At 40.0% G+C, this 15,066-nt stretch overlaps 1 protein-coding gene across 1 annotated transcript in view; it reads right to left on the bottom strand.

Moving 5' to 3' along the window:
* Positions 1-15,066, bottom strand: part of Pcca (propionyl-CoA carboxylase subunit alpha) — a 273,582-nt gene that overhangs the window by 194,918 nt on the left and 63,598 nt on the right. The window contains exons 7-8 of the mRNA XM_041674725.1: positions 12,069-12,200; positions 4,772-4,808 (exon numbers count right to left, since the gene is read on the bottom strand). Coding sequence (XP_041530659.1) covers positions 4,772-4,808; positions 12,069-12,200 — 169 coding nt within the window. The remainder of the gene's footprint in view (positions 1-4,771; positions 4,809-12,068; positions 12,201-15,066) is intronic.

The raw sequence follows: 15,066 nt of genomic DNA, 5'->3' as shown, positions 1-15,066 counted from the left end.
TGGGATAACCAGACTAAAAGAGGAAAGGCAGAGTCAGTCACCAGACAGAGAGGGAACAAGATGAGAATGCCTTACTGAGAAAAGGTACTAAGCATTGGATAAAAATACACAAGAATTATGGGTTAATTTAAGTTGTAAGAGCTAGTTAATAGTAAGCCTGAGCTAATAGGCTGAACAGTTAATAATTAATATATAAGCCTCTGTTTCTTTGGGACAGAATGGCTACAGGACTGTGTGGGACAGAAGCTTTCGTCTACACTGAAAGAACTGATGATCAGTACATTAACAGATACTGGAAAGCCACTTGTTTTATAAACACTGTCTGAAAGACAAAAGAGCTAAGAGTCAACTTTACTATAATAGGAACTCAGTGAAGATAAAATAACCACTTATAAAGAGATAATAGAACTTACCTCCTGGACCATCAGATGGCTCAGCAGGTAAAGTTGCTACATCCAAGCCTGATAAGCCAAGTCCAATCCTTGTACCCACATGGTGCAAGAAGAAAACAAGTCCTACAAGTTGTCCCTTGCATAGACATAAGCACACATATACAACCAATCAAATGTAATTTAATTTTTTCTAAAGAATACACTTCCTGCAGACAATTCCCCACCACGTTAAACAAAGGACAGCGCACGAAGATAAACCCAGCAGCACCGCAGAGTAAGGACAGCCCTGGGAGACATGCCCCAATTTGATTTTGTTCCCTTTGAATAATTCTTTACAAGCTGATTTTCACTCTTTTTGATAGTTACTTAATAGTTAGAAGTGATTACCTCCGGGGTCCTGCTGGGAGTCAGACTGACATAGAAAAAGCAACAAAAGAATACTATAGGCTTGAACTCTGTACAGCTTGGAGTTACATATGTCAAAGTCAGCAATACATAAAAAATATGTTCACATTATTATATGCAAAATAAAATGCTACACAAATACTGAATTCAGTTAATGTTGGAATAGTAAGACCTGTAACAGCATATGAAATTTACATTAACAATAAAAATAAGATAGGGGCAGGAGAGATGGTGTATTTGTAGGTAACATTGCTTGCTTTCCGAGCCTGATGACCTAAGTTCAATCCCTAGTACCCACAGGGAAAAAAACTGACTCCATACGTACAAATGAGTGTGTGTGGACATATACACAAACACATGCACCACACACACACACACGTAATATTTTTTTAAATAAGATGGATTAGCATATGACAAGTAAGAAAATCTAGTCAAATGTTTATAGTGGATCTTGGTGTTGAGTATACTATGTACTGCAAAATTCTTTTAAAAATGCTGAACGATTTTCACAATAAAGAGCTGTGGAAAGTTAAGAATACAGCCTGTAACTGGTGTGAGTACTCTCCAGAACATGGTTTATGGCAGAAGACAGTGACTGAGTACCACACTGGGGTACCCAGAGAGGATGTGACAAATAACGGAGATAACCCAGGCCAGGATACCAGGAAGTTCTCCAGACTCCTGTCTCTTCCTCTGATGCCCTGAAAGCTGGGCAGTCAACAAAGCCAACAAGACTGAGGTTCAGCAAGGCGGGGAGCGGGGGAGCTCACTGACAACTGTGGCCACCCACAGGAGCTGAAGACAACTAGAGAGCAGAGAGCAACATCCTCCCCCCATCTCGAAACCCTGAAGCCACAGGAAAAACAACAACAAAAGGGTGTGAGTAAGGGAGGCAAAGTAGTTGACAAATTTACAGAAATGTGGTAGGACCATCGTCAGTCAGCATGGCTGTCTCATTCTTTAATTCCACATACAACAGGTTGAAGTACATGTAGTCTTTCACACAGCTGCCAGTGGCCATCCACAAATCATGGTGAGTTAGCCAAACTATAATGAAAAGCATGGTCTTTCAACCAAAGAAATTTAACCTTAAACCAGAAAAATGCTGCCACTGAGCAAATGACCAATCTATTCCTTAGTTTTCTATAAATGTAAATAAAAATAATTAAGTCCAAGAACTGACATTAGAAATAGCATTTCTAATAAAGTATTTTATATACATATGAAAAGGGGGAGAACTTACCTCTAAAAATTATAAAATCTGAGTTGCAATTATAATAAAAACTTTAATAAAAAAGAAATATCATTTCCAAAGTGGATGGAATGTGTAAAACATGCCAAAATTGGAGTTACAGTAATAATAATAATAATAATACAGTGTCCAATAATTACTTTCCAGCTCAAGCAACATATAGATGCTTCCAGAAAAGAAATACAAACTTAAGAGAGGGAGCACACATAAAACTTACATTTTCACCACATAGCACAAAAAGAGGTAAGGCTACAATCTATGAACAGGCCAGAGAGTGCATAGCTCAGTGGCAGGGTGTAGGCCTTGCAATTAAGGCCCAGGCCAAGCCTTGCTTCCCCAGCAACATAGAAGAAGAGAAAAAGAAGAGAAAGAAATCAGAAAGAATCTATGAACACAAATCACATATGAAAAGTTAGAAACTGACAAAAAAAGGTTCAAAGATATGTTTATAATTCCATATATATATACATATATATATACACACAATATATACATACACACATTCACCCCATGAACTCAATGTCTCCTTTAACTCTTAAGAGAACTTACAATGGCCATCCAAATCATAATGTAAATATGATATACCTCAACAATAGTTAAAGAAAAACCTGACACATCACCAAACGATGCACGCAGATGTGTACACACACACACACACACACACACACACACACACACACACCCCTGGATACTGTGTAACTGATTCTGGAAGACAGCACTTGAAGCAAAGGGTTTCATGGGAGGTTTCTGGGTGATTTGGAAGGGTTTTCTGGGAAATTCCGAAGTCTTTCAAAGCTGATGACTCAACTCTTTACTGTGTTTCAGTCACTTCCAATCCGATGGCTTCTCTCCCTTCCAGTCTACCCGGGACACTGCAGCTTCTATTTAACACCATGACTGCAAACATGTTCTTCCCAAACGAGGGGGAACAAGGGAAGAATTCAAAGAAACATAGAGAAGAGGAAGGAAATCACCAAGGACCCACCCAAGCGTGAAGGAAAGAAGTCTGAAGGAAATTCAGATGACCTCAGAGGACAGGACACTGAAGACCAGCTTCCAAACACTGAGGAGCTAAGTCACTAGGGTCAACTGTTCTGCTGAAGAGCCACGGTTAAGAACAAAGGTGGACAAGAGCAAAGGCTTGAACAAAAGACAAGAGCGTCTGTGCTGCTGTGCCACCAGAGGAAGTGGATTCACGGCACGGCACGGGCACGCAGCTCTAGGGTATCCTCCAAGCTGTTTTTGTTTTCAAAATCCCTCTAAACAATATAATAATAGTATTACATATTGTCTGTTACAAAATAATATTACCATTGATAGTTGGATAGGTAGCAATATCTAAACTATAACTGAAAAAGAGGCCTTTTCAAGTTTGAAAGTATATGAACAAAACTAAACTCCTTTATGAAAGTCTCAGAAGCCAGGCAAGTGCTTCTTGGGGAATGGTGGATACCAATGATTTAACCCACAGACAGCAGCTTTATGCAACCTACCAAGTCTTACTGTGAAATTAGTACTAAGGCTTCTAACACACTGGCAACTTTGAAGAAGCAATCAATAAGAGATGTTGTTAACAGATAAAATATTATCTTATGTATACTGGTCTTAAATCCAAGGCAGTTTTCCAAAACAAATAAATAACCAAGAACACTTAATAATGAGCAAAACCAAAATAATTTTGCCATATCCAACAGAAACAAGATACAATAAGCCAAAAACCTTTTCGAACCACAAAAGAATTCTATGCATAGGCAGTTGATTGCTCAGAGAGAACGCTATACTGAAGAACTCTATGCTAGCTTGTCCCATTTGCAAGAATATATTAATTCCATGATCACCTTGGACCAATGTTTTTACATATTATGACTCTATAAATTTTATATAAATCAAATGCTCTCCCACCATAGACAAAAATTCTAAGTAATGAACCACAGTGAGAAGACAGGGCTACAAAAATATTAGTATGTGGAATGCTAAAAAGTCCTGGGCTAGGAGGCATAGCAACGCTACGATGCTGTATTAGTCTCTGAGAGCTAGCAGCTTCTGGTGCCCCTTGCCTATCTACAGCTTTCCCTCTGACGTAAACAAGTACTAATCTGACTCAAAGTTATCATTTTCAATGCTTTGTTTTCTTTTCCCAGTTTTTCTATTAGCAAACACTGCAATACAATTGTGTTCATGAGCACAAGGAATATACTTGAAACTTAATAAACAACCGCCTTATAATGTCTCTCAGTCTTCTTGCTCCAGTTCAGAATGCTCCGTTCTTGCCTCTCACTTCCTATTGTATCCTTCCTAGCAAGGTTATTAAGTGGGTATTTAACATTTTAGGAAAAGGCAGAAGCTTGAACAAGCCTACCAAGGACATTTTAATTTGACACATGCCAGTTTATGTCCTGCACATTGACACAGACAGCGTTCAATCCCTCATAAACAGATACACTGTGTCTGATTTTCAGCAGTCTCCGGACAGTTACTTGTTTTAATTAGTTAGTGATTTCATCTTATGAAAGAGCTAGAGCTAAAATCAAATGACTACAAATCCTACTTTAATAATAGAATATGGTAATTCAACTGATAAATTCTTCCAGAGCCACCAGTAATCAGAAACTGAAAACTATTAAAATATTATTTGCTCTATGGGAATTACTTAATACATGTTTGCTCAACCGTATCTGCTGAAAGACACAGAAACACTCCCAAAGTTAATTTAAGGACTTACCAATTTCCCTTGCAATTCTGACAGCTTCATCTGCATCCTGTAAAGGCAGGAAATGAGACTCAACATTAATCCCATGAGGCCTTGCACAATGTCTTTAGGGCAGTCATATATTGTACTACTGTCTCCTCTGATTCATTTAATGTTCAATTTTACAACCTTCTAACCCTTTTCATTCAGAGAAATGTAAAATTAATACCATAAGTAGAATGTAAATTCTCCCTCGTCGTTATTATATTAAGAAACTCAAAGCGGCTTGAAATGAGCTGGCAGGAAACATGACCAGAATTGCCAATGATTTGGTGCAGTTGCCGGAATTTAACGGGCAGAATTTAGATTTTTACAATCAATACTCCATCATAAATCAGATCATTAAAGCTTGTCTGCAGCCTGCTTGTCTGTTTACACATCATGTTTTCCTAGATTCTGTCAGCAGGGGGAGTTGACTGTCTATTGTTTGGGAGGAGCTCAATTGATTGTCTAGAAATAAGTAAATGTCCAGTACCCATAGGAATTACCAATTGTTTGTTTTTTTTTCTTAAAACAAAACAAAATGAAAAAAATCTCTGTGATTTCCATTATGTTTTCTTATGTTTTTGTCCTTTTCTTCAGGTACATATTTTATGCTTACAGTTGTAGCTAGGTTCATAAATTAAAACCTTAAATTCTCTGAACAAACCATGGAGGAAAAAGGGTTTGGAAGAGCAAGGTAAGGGGTCCTTTCTGAAGTTCAAGGTCAGTATTTACTGACCTTGTCACAGGGACACTTGAAACCCTAAGCATCTAAAAACTGCCCCGGTCTAAGCCACTCATCTACCGTAATCCTGACATGCGCTGTACAAACTCCATGGACACATTTCCCATGTAACAATAAAGAGAGTTCTGAACTTCAAGCTACTTTCTCAATTCCATCAATTTTTGTAACCCAGTACACAATATGAGCTTACAGCCTCTCTAAAACCACCAGTGGATAGGCATGCAGAAATTTTTACACATCTTCAAAACATTCAAATGAAACCTGGCAATTTTTTTTTTAAAGCTTTTAAATTACATGTAAAATGAAGAACAATCACAACAGAATTCTTCCCCAGTGAGGACTGGGGGAAATAACTGGTTCATTTATTAAATAAAAAGAAAAGAAAAGAATGGGGGAAAAAAGAAAAAAAAGAAAAATCTTCCTTAAAAGTCTTCAGCACCCAACAACATCCCTGGATAAGGAGGCTGGCAGGGGAAGTTGTCAGGAAAATTTAATTTCCTTTCATTAGGCAGTCTGCCCCACAAATAGGTGCTTGTTAAGTTCAAAGCAGCCCTGAAAACGACATCAGTTTTAAGTCTTTTTTACTCCAAGCAGTCACATCTGCTAATGAGATTTTCCAAATAACAATTGTTTTCAAGCCAGAGATAAATCTCCACCTCGCCCCACCCCCATCCACAACAGGGTTTACTGCCTTCCTACACCTTGCTATTTGCGCCGATCCTACATTCTCCAAATTTTAGCTTAAACGGATAAAAATCCACTAAGGGTCATTTAGGAATATCCATGGTTTCCACACACTGAGTTTGGAGGTTCTTTGTTCCCACCAGAGGCACTTATTGGAGAATACTTGCCTTAACGGCCTCTCCTCAGGAAGTGTTAGACCTGCCAAAGGCGAACAATTAGGGCCTCCTGAACAAAATACAGGAAGAGTGAGGGCTGATGGGGACGGGATTACAATCAGCTAGAAAGAAACTTTGAACATTTCATTCGGTGTGGAATGGTGTATTTGCCAAAGACAGTCTCGGAGAAATCAAACTACAGACTGAAGGCTGGGAATCCAGGGAAAGGTGAAAGCACAGTCCCATTTGTTCTATGTTTTCAGGTATTTATAGATGCACATGACACACACTTGTGTTATGTGTTACATGTAAAGAGATTATATTTACACACACCAAATCCCTTATATGCCACAAAACCGTCTTAGCTTTTCGCTAATGTAGATGTTTAAATTTTCCCACTATGAAAATCAGTTTCTGGAACATGAGCGTTCAGTTAAAACCAAATTGTCTTAAAAATTAAATTTTCATTTGTCATTCATTGAGCCAAAAAAAGTCATTGAAGATTTATTATGTACTACACATTATAAAACACTACTATTGTTTTAAAAACTACTAAACATGATTAGCACATTTAGTTATATTACATGCTACTCAAAGTTAAATTGAAAAAGACAAGGACTCTAAAAGCATCTAAGTCTATGGTACTAACATATAACACCATGGGACCTCCTTACAGGGTTATGAATAGAATAAAGCATTAAATAAAACTTTGACAAACTCGATAATCAGTCAGAAAAACAGAAGATTAACTTCAGAAAAAAATAAATCTAAAGAAATATATACAACACACACCTCAGCCATCACACCAGCAGTAGAAGTTACACAGGAGATCCACCTGGGGATCCAGCAGGCCAAAGTGTGACCACAGGTGTAAGTTTAAGCAGCGCTTCATACTGCAGTGTCAAAGCAAGCACATAACCTCTGTGCAAATAGCTGTTGGCGCTTATCAGACTTGGAGAGCCTATCTCTTCATCTACTGATTTTGCTTGTAGAGTTTCCTATGGATGCCTCTCTCACATGCATGGACAAAAACTTACAAAGAATTTAGTATTTTCAACTGTGATGTTTTGAGAGATAAAACATTTGGAAAACAATTTAATGAACCTTGAACAAAGGACTAAAACATAAACAGTACAGTGACTGAAATGGCGTACCAAGTAGCCACTTAAAAGAATTATGATCCATGTGTCTTAAACACTAATCCAATAAACACTTGCTAGCAGCAGTGTACGCAATCTGGATTCTGCCCTTCTAGAGTCCTACCCCACAAAGAGGAACAGAAAGCCAAGCGACAAGCAAGTCACCTGAGAACTACACGAACATTTCGTGAAAGCAGGTAAAGTAAGAGGAAAACTTGTTTTAGGTTATTCAAAAAGGATCCTCCTAACAGAGAACCAGCATATAAAGAACCCTTAACTACAAAGGCCCTTAATGTGTTCTAGAAACAGAAAGGGGCTCAGAAGGGAGAAGACCAGTTAGGGTGGAAGGCAAGGCCATTCCTGGCTGGACCTTCTGTGACCCAGCCCAGAAACTGGGCAGCTTTGATCCTATGAAGGAGGAGAGTGAATTGGGCTGGGCTTTCAGAGGACAATTCTTAAACCCGAATAGACGCAGTACAGACACAGCAGATTCAGCAGCAGCACGCTCCACATGGCTTTGCCGGCTTCTGAGGGTAAAGGAAAGCATCTGTGCAGACAGTTTAAAAGCTCAGCAGCCCTGCCACAAGCTGGAGGCACGGAGACTGCCACTTAATGCTTTAGTTCTTAGGAACATGGTGAAGATTTACCATAAGGATTATGATTCCATCCTCCATAATACTTTCATGGTTTAAAAACAAAACATGTCATGCTTAAAAGTTTTTAAATTATGCAATAATTGTTAAGGCATTAAATTGGTATGGGAGGTCCTTCTGTCTATGTGTTGCTTTTATTGGTTAATGAATAAAGAAACTGGCTTGGCCTGATAGGGTAGAACAGAGCCAGGTGGGGAATGCTGAATGCTGGGAGAAAGGAGGTGAAGTCAGAGAGAAGCTATGTAGCCCAGCCAGAGATGAACACAGAAACTTTAGCCAGTAAGCCACAGCCGCGTAGCAATACACAAATTAATAGAAATGGGTTAAATTAATATGTAAGAGTCAGCCAATAAGAAGCCAGAGCTAATAGGCCAAGTAGTGATTTAAATAACATGGTTTCTGTGTGATTATTTCAGCTTGGTGGACAGGACAAACAAGCAGCTCCCTCCAACATTAAATATTATCAAATCAAAACAAACAAGTAGCACAGTATGGTGGTACATACCTATATGTACAGGAGGTTGAGGCAGGAGAATAGTGAATTCAAAGCCAGAAATGTCTCAAAACTCTAAAATAAGTCAAGAAAGGAAGGAAGGAAGGAAGGAAGGAAGAGCAAATAACAAGTCACCTCTTAAATTGCTCGTTGCCTTTTGGATTTTGTTTTGTTGGTAGTGGTGTTTCGTTGACATACTAAAAACAGTATGTACCAGATTTAATGCTGAAAACTCCATCTTAAATATTCAGCTCTATCTAATGAAAAGTACAATTCAGGAACTAGAGAAAGAAGGGAAAGCAGGACAAATGAAAGGAAGGGGAGATTTTCTACAAGTTGTTCATTTTGTGTATATTAATTGTCTAAAACAACATAAACTTGTCAGGATACTTCATAAACATATAAAGATAGGTTGATCATATTAATCTTTTATTACCCATAACTAGCCCATCCTCCCTGGTCCCTTTCCTATTTTTTTTTGAAAGAGTCTCATGAATAGTGGAATAAGATAGCCTCAAATTCTGTATGTAGATAAAGATAAACTTGGACACCTGACCCTCCTCTCTCCATCTCCCCCAGATGCTAGAACTGCAAGACAGTGCAGTGCTGGGGACTCCGTCCAAGGTTTTGTGCACACAGGGCAAGCAACTACCAACTCCATTTATCTTCAGACCTGTCCATGTTTTATTTTCATGGTCCTCTGCCCCCAAATTCCATATCATCTTCAGTTTCTGCAACTAACATTATTTATTCTGTTTTGTTTTGTTCAAGACAGAGTTTCTCTGTGTAACAGCCCTGGCTGTCCTGAATCTATTCTCAATGGCTGAATGATATTTAATTGTGTCAGAGATATAACACACTTTCTTTTGTATGTTGTACAGCTATTATGAACAGCGCCTGAAAAAAACATGAGTGTGCAGGTTCTCTATTGTATGACAACTTTGATTTCTTTGGCTAACTAACTACCCAGGTATGGTACAGCTGGATAGTGTTGTAGTTCTATTTACAGTTTATCAAGGAACCTCAATATTGATTTCCATAATGGTACATAAATTTACATTACTAGCAGCAGCATACAAGACTTATAGATGTCCTATACACTGAAATACATATACAGTATTACAACACATTTGAAAAACTAAAATTTAAAAGTTAAATAAGACCCAGAATGAACTAATAATCCACTCCAAAAATTAAGTGCCACTTTTTTCTGTAAAGACATTTATAGACTATAAACAAAAAAATATGGAAAACAACTATTCTTTATCATTTAAAAGAACTAGAGTGAAAGAAAGAAAACCTCCAGCAAGCAACGCTGTAAGAAAACACAAGTGCCCATTTCCCTCCGTCCTTCTGCTCACAGCAGAGTCTAATAACTAATAGAGAGATGTGTGTGTTCTTTTGTTTTGTTTTGTTTTGTGTGTGTATGTTCTTTTCAATATAGAAGATGCAGTATCAACCCTAATTCCAGTCAACGCTCTTCCTCCGCCTACAAAGTGATGTCATCCACACATTTCCAGTGTCCCACCCACAGCTTTCACCATCAGACCTCTAATGGAGGGGCAATCCCTCTTCTTAGGAGGTCCTATATGTACTAATTTCATAAGAAGACACTGACAGTGAAACTGGAGTTATCAGACAAATGTTCCTCCGCGAATCCCTAGGGACACTGCTATCCATAAAGCCTGGGTTAATCCCCACTGTTGCTCATCAGTTCAAACTGAAGAGCTCAAAATGCCAGATTCCTGCACCCACCTCTATACCAACCAACAAGGTAAAGAGAGGCCCATGCCCATCAGTGGAAGCGGAAGGGCTAATAAGGAAAACACACTATGCTCTGGGCCTGGTCAAGGGAAGGGTGTGGTTTTCCCGGAGGGTCAAATGAACAGCACTCTGCAGTCAAGACCACATGAGGTGGTGCTGCCTGCAGTCCCACCATTACAGAGACAGAAGAGCAAGATCAAGAGCCTGGGGCCCAGGACTCATATGAGATCCTACCACACTAGAGTAAATAATCAAATGAATAAAATTTACTGTCAAGCACATCTGGAGAGGGTCCTTGTACCTTTTTGACAGAAAGTCTTAACATTTTTGCTAGACTTAGGTGGCAATTAACCCATACCCAACCCCAGTCCTGAGAACCTTAGAAACTTTCCAAGGTTCACAGTCATTGTGGGCTTCCTATATATGGCCAGTGTGCTGGGAGCTTGACACCAAGCTATCCAGAGCCACAGAAACATGACTGCAGCTTATATAGGATGCCAAGGGAGACACACGCAGGACATCTATGCCAAGGGAGACACACGCAGGATATCTATGCCAAGGGAGACACACTCAGGACATCTATGCCAAGGGAGACACACTAAGGACATCTATGCCAAGGGAGACACACTAAGGACATCTATGCCAAGGGAGACACACGCAGGACATCTATGCCAAGGGAGACACACTCAGGACATCTATGCCAAGGGAGACACACGCAGGACATCTATGCCAAGGGAGACACACGCAGGATATCTATGCCAAGGGAGACACACTCAGGACATCTATGCCAAGGGAGACACACTAAGGACATCTATGCCAAGGGAGACACACTAAGGACATCTATGCCAAGGGAGACACACGCAGGACATCTATGCCAAGGGAGACACACGCAGGACATCTATGCCAAGGGAGACACACTAAGGACATCTATGCCAAGGGAGACACACTCAGGACATCTATGCCAAGGGAGACACACTAAGGACATCTATGCCAAGGGAGACACACTAAGGACATCTATGCCAAGGGAGACACACGCAGGATATCTATGCCAAGGGAGACACACGCAGGACATCTATGCCAAGGGAGACACACTAAGGACATCTATGCCAAGGGAGACACACGCAGGACATCTATGCCAAGGGAGACACACGCAGGACATCTATGCCAAGGGAGACACACTAAGGACATCTATGCCAAGGGAGACACACGCAGGACATCTATGCCAAGGGAGACACACGCAGGACATCTATGCCAAGGGAGACACACGCAGGACATCTGATGGCATTTTCTTTGTTAGAGACATGATCTGATTATATAACCCTGGCTGGCCTGGAACTTGCTATGTAGTCCAAGATGAACTCAAACTCACAGAGATCTGTCTGTCTTTGCATCTCCAGTGCTAGGATTAAATGGGTACACTACTATGCAAGTGTTTTTCCCAATGACAATATGTATCAATATCTATTCATTACATACAATATACCAATGTCTTTTCCCTGCTCACAGTTTATACCATTGAAAACAACCCGACTTAAACCAGTCTAATTTTTCTCAAATATAGATATATATAAACAGTAATTCTATTTTATCCCGTCCTTGTCGCAGACTGTTTGACAGAGGACACACACTGCAAGATTTAAATGAATGCTTCTTACCTTCACTACCCCGTCGAACCCGGGGATCGTGTTGACCTTTGCTCTCTTGGCTAATAGCTTGCTTTGGATCTTGTCACCCATGGCTTGAATAGCATGAGTGTCAGGGCCGACGAAAGTGACATCCGCTGCTGCCTGAAAAACAAGTAAACTTAATGATGAAACATCATGATGAAATCACGAAGAGAAGCTTATATAGGTATGTGCAATTAGATAACTCGATATTTAATTAGAGTTCTGCAGCCATTGTTAAAATAAGAATGTGAGCCAAGATATCAAAACGCAGATTATAGGATTGCCTTACAACACAAAAGAGTAAAGATAAATGAAACAAAGCAGTAGAGAATGCCAGCTTGATGTAGATAATATTCTCTGAAAAAGTAACTTCCAAGACACTGTACTTACCTATAACATGCCCTAACTAAATAAACAGAGCATCCTTGTAAATCTCTACATCATCCATGTCCTCCACACATTGCAACAGAACACAAACACTCATGTTTGTTAAATACCAACTGTTGGCCTGCCTTTGAGCTAAATGTAGTGAGTGATCACACAAATGCCAGCAAATTTGAAGGAACACTGATAGATATCTGTAACTTGGAGAAAACCAGCAATATTTACATCCTGTTCCTACAGAAGATGCATAGAAGATGTGGGAACTTAAAAGGTACAATTATGGTTTAATTAACAACAACCGTGGAGGCTGGAGAAATGACTCAGCGGTTAAGAACTCTTGCTGTTTGGTTTCCAGCATCCAGTGGTTGCCCACAGACTCCTGCAACCTCAGTTTCAAGGGATCTAATGCCCTCTTCCGACTTCCATGGGCACTAGGATGCACAGGGTACACAGAGCAAAAAATACCAATCTAATTCATTGTTTTCCCTGAAAATGGGTCTACCTGCCTGTGTTTACATCACTGCAAAAAAAAAAAAAAAGAAAAAAAGAAAAAAAACATTCTAATAAAGGAAACTGTGATTAGAGATAAAACAAAGAGCTAGGTACTTAGAGCACGGGCTAGAAAAGGAGAAGAATTTGCTGAAATAAAGGATGAGGTCATGGGATCAAGAAATAAAGCTAGCCGGATGTGTTGGCACAAGCACTTAGTACCAGCACTTAGAAGCAGACAGACCTCTGTGAGTTCGAGATCAGCCTGGTCTACAGAGTGAGTTCCAGGACAGCCAGGATGACACAGAGAAACCCTTTCTTGGAAAAGAAAAAAAAAGCATGGAATTAAGCTAACCCCAAGGAGGGGCAAAGCAGATGAATAACCAAAGCAAGTAATTATAGCTGTATGTAGCTTAGACTGCCCTCCCACAATAGCCAAGGAAAATTAAAACCACCCAGAACAGAAAATGAAAGCATAAAAAGTCATTAATGAAAGGGTTTTGTGGAAAGACACATATCTGAGAGATTAGATGACAGCTTGACATGTACAATATGAGATAACCCAGCACACATATTCAGGGAGAAACGCAGGCCCTGCTGGGATACAAATTGTTCAAACTATCGGATAGAGGAGGAAATTAAAACTGCCATGGAAGCTGGGCTATGGTGGCACACACTGTTAAGCCAGCACTTGGGAAGTTGAAGCAGGAGGAACTCAAATTTAAGACCAGACTGGACTACACAGTGAGACCTTATCGCAAAATAAAAATAAAATACAATTGAAATTATTCAGAGAAAATGTATTGAAAAACTAATGTCTTTAAACTCAAAATGAGTAATTGTTTTTCCTCCTGTCCAAAAGCAGATAGAAGAAAAGAAAATTCAATTTGAGTTCATTTTAGGGGTGGCTATGGGGGAGCAAGTGCCTCGCCAGTCTGGCTGGAGTAAATAAAATGATGAAAGACCCCTCCTCCTTCTTCCTAAGCTTACACTGACTCAGAAGGACAAACTGACGGCAGAAAGCATGCAGATGTATGCAGCCTATGCTGCCTAGGACACACAAGGGGCTTCATAAAGAATCGCAAGTCAAAGAAACAGCTACACTGTTTGGTTTGAGGGAGTCATCAGTGAGTTTGGGTGCTGGGGATAGAACACAGGGCCCTAGATCTGCTGTGGAGAAGTTCTATCACTGAAGTGTACATACCTCAGTATGTAAAAAACTTTGAGGGGTTCTTCCAGAGGTTTGCTGATGAAGAATGGTCAGTTGTGAACACTTGCTGGGTAGAACAGGAGCATGCTGTGTCAGAACTCCGACTGGGAGAGACTTAAGGAAGCCTGCCCAGGCCCCTCAGTCTCTAGCATGTCTCATGTAAACAGCTTCTGACTTAGTTATGAAAAGCTAAGAAAATCCTCTAAGGTTTTATGAGCTATTTCACAGGAGAAGGTGGGAGAAGGCCAGAGAGATCTTCTGTTTCTGCTGGTGGATCAAACTCCTTCCCCTTCTAATATCAAAGATGTCATATTTGGGTGTAACGAGACCTGAACTCCATTAGTACTTGTATAAAGCACTAAACTGAGAGTCCACACTACTCAGGAGCTGACAAAAAGAGAACCTGGGACAGTAGGGTAGCTAAGGCCTGATGCCAGCAACATCGAAACCCAATCCCTACAACCACAGTGTTAGACAGTTAGACACTGTAGAATTCCATATGAGAGGTCTCTTTGGCCATACCAGTTACCAATACCTACAACCACGGTGTTAGACACTGTAGAATTCTATATGAGAGATCTCTTTGGCCATACCAGATACTAATACCTACAACCACAGTGTTAGATACTGTAGAATTCTACACTGGAAGCCAATACCTACAACCACGGTGTTAGACACTGTAGAATTCTATTTGAGAGGTCTCTTTGGCCATACCAGATTCTCACGAAATACAGTTCCATCCATGTTTTTATCTAGCTTTAGCAGAACCTTCTTTGAGGGGAAACAGATGAAAAATGAAACTGCTCTGTGTAAGAAGGCAGGCAACCTCTACCTGCTGTAACCTGTGACTCCACCAGGATGAGGAAGCCACAGGCATCAGGGCAGTAATAGAAGCACTTCTGT

Source organism: Microtus oregoni, unplaced genomic scaffold (assembly GCF_018167655.1).
Source record: "Microtus oregoni isolate MIOR12 unplaced genomic scaffold, Mior012 000001F_ref0000356, whole genome shotgun sequence".
Classification (NCBI taxonomy): Eukaryota; Metazoa; Chordata; class Mammalia; order Rodentia; family Cricetidae; genus Microtus; species Microtus oregoni.
Note: the sequence above shows the minus strand (reverse complement) of the source record. Positions and strands in the feature narration are given on the sequence as shown.